Source organism: Pinus tabuliformis, chromosome 7 (assembly GCF_031772625.1).
Source record: "Pinus tabuliformis cultivar Carrire ecotype Pingquan chromosome 7, CPIR1, whole genome shotgun sequence".
NCBI classification, from domain to species: Eukaryota; Viridiplantae; Streptophyta; class Pinopsida; order Pinales; family Pinaceae; genus Pinus; species Pinus tabuliformis.
In genome coordinates this window covers 863,443,266-863,451,421 of record NC_142293.1, presented here as the reverse complement: position 1 = coordinate 863,451,421, position 8,156 = coordinate 863,443,266, and the positions used below count along the sequence as shown (strand labels likewise).

Below are 8,156 nucleotides of genomic sequence, written 5' to 3'. Positions count from 1 at the left end.
TCTGACTATAACTTATATTTCTTTTTTTTTGTGTTTCGATGTAATCCTCATCATCTCATATTTGTGTTTTATCATTTGAAATTGGATTGTACAAGCATACTTTAAAATGTGTTACTTGGGGTCATAATTTCAAACAAGGTAATGGTCACAATATCCTTAAAAATATCATCAAATCATAATTATTTTGGGCTATGAACTTACATCATTTTCAAACTTTAATCCAAGGTAAGAGACAACACCCCCTAACATGACAAATAATTCCTTTCGAAAGTTATCATTTAAGAATTGTGGGATGGGTATTGCTTCATAAAATGCTTCTTTTTAAAACTGACATATTAACATCTTGAATTTGATTCAGCAAGCATAGATGTAAAATATGATTCAATCAGTGATGTTGATATCACTGCCCATATATAGGATTCTATATCTAATCCTAATATGTGGTTTTGCTTTTGAAGGAAATAGTTTAATGACATTAGGAACATAAATAAAATTATGTTTTTAGGAGAGAAATACACCATAATCCTATCAACATATTGATTTAGAAAAGTAGTATACCAATAATAACCATTGAAGATATAGATATAGTGAAATTTACAAAATGAAATTAAACTTTCATTTTAATGAATAAAATCTCTGAGGATGTGGTACAATGGTTGTGTATGGTGGTTTGGTCCCCACAAGTCTTGACATTCATTTTAGGGAAGAGCGATGTGTTATAATGGATGTGTATGGTAGTTTGGTCCCCACAGGTCTTGAGGTTCATGTTAAGGCATAGCTATGAACTAACTCTTCCTTGATTCCTCATAATAACAATATATATATATATGATTTTTTAATCAAAACCATTAAATTTAATATGTAAATATTAAAACAGTATTATATTATGCTTCAAATTTTGGAATAAGAATCATCACCTCTAATAAGAAAATAAAAAATTAGTTGATGAAACAAATCATCTCAAGAAATTTTGCAACATTTGATTAGAAAGTTCTCTTCAAACCTTTAAAGAAAGACTGCCTAGATTGGATAATTAGCCTTTTAAGTTTTACAAAATCTTTGATTAGTAAACGAAAATTTTGCAACATTTGATTAGAAGGTTCTCTTCAAACTTTTAAAAAGATTACCTAGATGGGATAAATAACCTTTTAAGTTGTATAAAATCTTTGCTGAGTAACTAAAAATCATCCGCTAAAAATGTGATGAGTAACCTCATCGAAATTGATAGCATGGGAAAAAATGTGAATATGAAATTAAATAAACTTATTCCAGCAAGATGAGACCATAGAATGCGAAAATGTGATACAACTAATATTAGAGCAAAGTTGAGATTATCAACTACAGGGTGCCCTATATAAGGCTCAACCATGATCAACTCCCTGTGGAGACTCTGTTCATTACGTAGGTTGCGACTCCAATTCCAACGTCACAAGTTGTGTCAGGCTGTCATTTCAATTATTTACAGAATTTAGCGATACGGTTCTTCAGATACATATAATCGGGAGCCCGCTGCATTTAGCCTAGAGTAGTTATCGAACGTTTGGGAAAATGTTAGAGGAAAGGCCTTGGATTCACCTTTTCATCCGACAAAATACAGCATGTGATATCACCCTTTCATTATCCATTGAGAATTGAGATATTAACCTAAATACCATAAATTTAGTTGCAGATAGCCTATCCTATGGCCTGTTAATCCGGAAAGATACATATAGCTATATATCGTAGTCTATTGAATATTCCCAATAAGTCACAATGACATTATATATACATGTAAACAGTATTTGACATTATATATACATGAATCCAAAGCACATATCAAAATCTCACCACGAGTGAAAACATAGAATAGTTAAATTAGCAATTGTCTCAAAGGTACAAAGAAAGGTCGATAGGATTATTAAATTAGAATTGATTTTTCTAAAAGAGATATTGGTTCAATCAGTCTGGTCGCCTACACTGCCCTAACTCTTCCCGATAAATCCTGACAGCGATTCTACGTTTGTGAAAAATTAAAATTTGCACCAGTAAACGTCACAGATATACCTATACAGTTGGATTGTTGATTGATATCTTTGAACGTTGAATAATTTAAGGTAAATCTATTCGCTATTATGCGTTTGTGAAAAAATGAAAATTTGCACCAGTAAGCATCACAGATATATACAGTTGGATTGTTGATTGATATCTTTGGACATGCTCGATTAATGAATAATTTAGGGTATAATCTATTATGTAAACAAAGGATCAAAAGGGGAAGGGATGGGCTTTGTGTACTGGATCAAGCCTCTGAGATTCATGGGAGAAACGAAGGAAGAATCCCCGCCCAAAACCTCCTCCGCAATCATCCATTGTACCCTCTCGGTTGGATGAAATTTGTCCCAGTAAACATATTCCTTGGGATCCTTGCAGATTGAGCACCCTGGATCTCCACAGCACGCCGAAACTGTATCACTAAAACCTGCATACCCATTCATATATCATCAGTTCATCATAAACATATGTAAAAAAAAGGTGTTTCAGAGAAGATAATTTTGGGGAAAATTTAATGGATTTAACCAGTTAAATATTCTTTACGATTTTTTTTTGGAAAAATAACATTATCAAATTATCCGGTGTAATTCATTGTCAAAAATCTCCTTCCGAATCCCTAAAACTATTTTATATATTCATTGTTGTCCAGTGATAATTACCTAATGCCTTTCCATTGTTAATTAGGTTGAGCATGAAATCGTAGTTATTCACATAGATGAACATTTCAAAATTTTCTGAGATAATAAATCACCTAACCTCAACAAATTCTGGAATAAGGCGTACTCATATGCTTATAAATTTATTAAAAATGCTATCCATAATATGTCTTAGAATTCACATAAAATCTCCCCAAAAAAAATTGGTACTGATACTTCCCAGCAAATAGTTTTTATAAACAGGACCTGCACTGACACTTACCAACAAATAGCTTTCCTAAGCTTTTAATAGTGACTCCACAAACAGTTGAGGACCAACGTTCGCCTGCAGAGACTCGTTCACCATGTAATTCCCGGCAATATCGTTGACTCCAACGTTGATTGCAAGAACAGCATTAGACAGAAAATATTTTGCGGAATAACCAGAATCATTCCGCCGCATATGAAAGAAATTTCTGACCTCCTTCACCTGGCGCTCAAAGGTAACGACGTTCTGAATTTTTTTTTAATCAAAACTTCAGTTAATCAGAAAAGATCATCCTAAACAGGCAAGAAAAGGCATATACTGTGATCTTTAAAGAAAACCCAATGTCAAAATGAATGAATTGTTACCAGGTGTTGAAGAGTGGAATCAAGCAAGCCACTTCCAGCAGAAGCAAAATTAGCACCATGAGAGATATCCAAATACACTTTAGGTTGAAACCAGGGAGCAGGAAAGGGTAACCGCAAACCAGAGGCTGCGAATCCAAGATCATAATATTAATTTCAGAGAAGAGGGATTTGTGAGCAGTAATTTTGTTCTTCCATATACAGATTACAGATTACTGGCATCGAATTTTTTTAGTCAAATTGATCACAAAAACTGAGATATGAGTAAATCCGGAAAAATATTAAATTTATATATGAGAAAACATAAATTATACAAGTAGGCATGTCAGTGCCAGAATGTTGCTGAGCTATCTATTTTCTTTAACAAAAATACCAGATAATGAAGAAGCAACCAGATTGATCATGGAACTCACCTATGAAATCGAAAAGTGTTCGGCCATCAGAGAACCGACCAGTGGGTTTCTGGAAGAAAGATTGGCCATATGAAGCAAAGTCAGCCCGAGCCTCGATACTCGCATTCACAAAATTATTATTCCCAGCATCTGCTAATGAGTAACTCGATTTCATTTTCTGAATCCTATAGCCACAGGCATTTCATTACTTCTGCCATTCAGTTCTCCCACCACATGATTGTCTGCATCTAAAATATTTGCAATCAAAAGGTTATACACTAAATTTTAGATAAGCATGAAGAGATTAAAATTGCTGAACCATTTCCAAAGAAATCAAGGCAAAAAGAGAAGTGGTCATCAACCATTGAACTTTTCCAATCATTGAACTTCTCCACCCAGCGATCTGGTTGATCATTAACCACCAGAAGTCCAGGGTACAGTAACAATTTGATCGAAATAGTTTGACAGTGTAGTTTGGCAGTATTCAAGAACCTTGAGCAACAACCACCTATTGTATTGCTTGGCCAAATAAATATCGCTACACGGAATGGACGAAGAACCAGTTGTTAACGCCATTACAATAGATTCATGAACATCTAAAGGCACAGATGGATACACGCTAAGGCCTTTAAGAATGCATTGAACCCATACAAGAAATTGTAGGGGTTGTATGAGCTGTGTGCAAGCTCATGCGTTTTTTTTTGTGTTTAAAATCTTTGTTTTTTCTGAGATTTTTCTTTCGATATGTGCTTTTTATGAGTTTTTTCATGCTTTCTTGATTTTTTTGCATAGAATTTTTTTGAGTTTTTGTGCTTTCTTGACTTTTCGTGCTTTCTTGATTTTCCATTGTTTTTTTCCTGATTCAGATCAACAGTTGAAAGTGTTTCACCCGATCTAACGGATCAGAGCAAAAGTGTTAACGAAAAGTTGATACATAAGGAAAAGCCTATCGCCCTTAATTAAAAATGCTAACAACGGCGTTAAGCAATACCATAAAACGCATCATTTTTTTATTATCCTTGAACGCTTTATTTTATTGAAGTTGCATTCCTCAAGCAATTACAATTCGGGTACATTTTCTCAGACCTCGTATTATTCTTATTACAGAGATTCTTACTAGTAATTGGCTTTACAGAGATTATTCTTATCGATGGATTGTTCATCGATATTAACCGGCGGGAAGAGCTAGTTTACTCCGTTTCCGTTGAGATGTGGCCTGGGAGTTTAAGATTCCGCAACGATAGTCCAGGCCCCTACGTCCTTGACAAACTCATTCAATGTGGTGCCGGACCCATAATTACGAAGGCGGTGCTCTCCTCCCAACACTCTTAAACTGAGAATGTGCTTCTCCTCGTCCAGAATCTGAAGGAAGCCCCGTTACAACTTTGACCCCTCTCACGCATCCGATCTTCACATCTCGCTTGACAGAGCAGCTGCTGATGAAGGGCTTGTGCGTTTCAGGTTTATCGAACCTCCAAATAACCGGCCACACTGCGCTCGCCCGTTCATCGATTCTCTGAGTTGCTACGGACGAGGAGCACTGGAAATCTTCGTTTCCAAAATGATCAGTGGGGTGGGCCGCTCAAACATCATTCAAGTTGCAGCAATCCTCGTTTCTCAAACCGACCGGTCTGCATATGTTATTCTGCAAAGCCAGATTTGCGATTTCTCTCTCTTCGTAGATCTCAATATGCTTCCTCAACATCTCCTTCTCGTCATAGTCTATAATCCAGTGCGCCGCCAATTGAGCTCTTGTCAGGTAATAAACAGAGATTATAAATGATGATTAGTAGTCATGTCTCTCTTAAGGAAAGAGCTTGCAAGTTGCGCCTCGTCTTCAAGAACTAGGAGTTGTGTGCAGCTAACTTTTTATATAAAGCGATGCATACATCTCCTAAGGCAGTTGTGTGTGCAGCTAGCTCTTATATCGACCAACGAGTACCCGAATAGCAATGGAAGTAACCATCTAGCGCAGGAAATGCGGACAGTCGGAGAAGCACAATGTAACGAACATGGGGGGTGAAATCTGGTTCAACGACCCCATTGTCACTCGCTTACTGGAAGCTTCACAGTCAACGAGGCCATTGTCGCTCATTTACTGGAGTTTCACACTCATCGAACTGTCGAGGTTACCATATACCGCAGGAAATGCCGAGAGTCCGAGTAGCAGAATGTAACAAACATAAGCGATGATATAAGCATGAACGATGAAATCGGATCTGACAAGCCCAGTGTCGGTACGTTTCTGGAAGCTTCACAATGAACGAGCCCATTGTCACTCACTCGCTGGAAGCTTCACAATCAAGGAGCCCATGTGCCACATGCCAACTCCTTCGTTTCTTCCTTCGCCAAATTCGCCCCAACCGTTCGCTCGTCCAACCGTTGGTTGTTCAACACGTCAGGACGACCGCCACCCATGTCTCCCGGTTCACTCGTCGCACATCTTGACTGGTCCAGGCCCATCGTACCGTCGGTGACAGCCCGCCGACTCGCCCCCCTGTTCTCGTCATGCCGCCTATAGGCACCCACGATCCCCGCCTTTGTGCGGGCGCACCCAAGGCACTCACCTTCATGTCGTGCGCGCGATGCCCACGGGTCCACTTTGTTTTAACTTCCGTTTTTCCCAGTTTGGTGCCAACTCCGGGTCATGACACCCACCTTTTTAAGGTAATTGGCAATCTCTTAGAGGTGACCCTTAATATTGAGGTCTAAGTAGAACTTATGTGGTCGATGAGTCCGAATGAGAGTTAAGTGTCACACACATAATTCGCATGTAAACTTTGTCACCTCTAGAAAGTTGATGAGATGACTTATGATGATGGTCATCTTTCTTTTATGTTTACCTGATTTTCCCTCCTTAGAAACAATGTATCCAACATCTTTACACTAGAAAGTGTTGTGATTACTAAATGAATTATGATTTTCCCTCCTTAGAAACAATATATCCAACATCTTTACACTAGAAAGTGTTGTGATTACTAAATGAATTATGATCTTCCATTAAAGCACAACACTTTTTCAATGGCATTCAATGCCAACCTCAATCCTTGAGCACTGCCTTCTCTCTCATAAAAAAGATATCTCTGCCCTCAAAGGTATAGTCATTACTATATGAATTATGTTCTTACATTAAAACACAGCACATTTCCAATGGGAGTGAGTGCCAACTCTATGAGCCTAAGATCCTTATATGAAACACAAACATATGTATCTCCTTTAAGCACCACCTTCTCTCTTCATATAAAGGATATATGATGTTAAAAGGAACAAGTTAGTTAATAGAAAATGTGAGACCATATTGTAATAAGATTGAGTCCAGAGATACACTAAAGATTTAGGGTATCTCATAAGTCGAGAGTTTTCTTGAGGAATATGTGTATTTATGAAAGGGTGTTCACAAGTTTTATATATATATATTTATTTATTGTGTAGACTTTAAATCTTATTCATAACAATATTTATTTTTGGATAAATGAAGAATGAAGTTAAGTTTGGCATTTTCTATGTGGATTAATAAGTGATATTGAAGTATTTATATATAGATTCACTAATATTCATATATACCACTTCCCATGAAACATGATAATGTTTGAATAAATAAGTGGATTGAGGTTTTTGGAGTAGAGAAATGGGTGGTGGTTGATTACACAAGTGGATGAAGGTTTTTCGAGTTTAGGAAATTTGATGATATTTTAGTTCTCACCACCCATGTAATCTCGTATATAATCTTCTAACATGGAGAAATATTTTCCTTTATATATAGAGGCACTTAAATCAAATGTAGAAGATTTTATTCACATCATTGTAGTAGATTTTGTATGCAAATTAATAAGAAAGCATACATTCCATACAGATATCTATGTACAAACCACTCTATTAGCAAAATTTATATAACCAACATAATTTGAGGAATTTTGATGCTAAATATACAACACAAAGAGAACCAACAAAAGAATAAAATGAGCACTTATATTTTCTCAAATTTGTGTCCATCAAACTAGTTGAAAAGGGACAATTCACCTCCCATTTATAGGCATGCACTATAGAGACCACCCTAATTATGAATATGAGACAATAAGGGTGACTAGAATCTAGTATCATCAATCACTCACTAAATTCATTCCACATTACTATTGACCCATCCACTTGTCAAACAATAAGGTACTCTGAGCTTCTCAACTACCCTTCAATTAGTAGTGGACCTTCTTATCTTAACCAATGACAACTTAACCATGGCATTTCCTTTCTCTTCTAAACAATCCCTTGGGAATATCACCCTAATAAGTTCCCCAGTGCAAGAAAGAATACCCCATTGCATATTTACCTATAGTATGATACATATGGGTCATCTACAAGCATTAGTCAATAATTTCATGTAAAAAAATGGGTTCTATCTCGCTTAGCTTTGTGCTCTCGATAAAACCACACACTTTTCTCTAATAGAAAAAAATTATCATCCTCTATAAGA

At 36.5% G+C, this 8,156-nt stretch overlaps 1 protein-coding gene across 1 annotated transcript; it reads right to left on the bottom strand.

Annotated features, from left to right (window-relative positions):
* Positions 1-2,964: 2,964 nt before the first annotated feature.
* Positions 2,965-3,863, bottom strand: LOC149250340 (GDSL esterase/lipase 5-like). Its single transcript, XM_089453627.1, has 3 exons — positions 3,710-3,863; positions 3,300-3,424; positions 2,965-3,180 (listed from the first exon to the last, which is right to left on the bottom strand). The coding sequence occupies exons 1-3, from the start codon at positions 3,861-3,863 to the stop codon at positions 2,965-2,967; spliced, it is 495 nt and encodes a 164-aa protein (XP_089309753.1).
* Between the last annotated feature and the right edge of the window lie 4,293 nt (positions 3,864-8,156).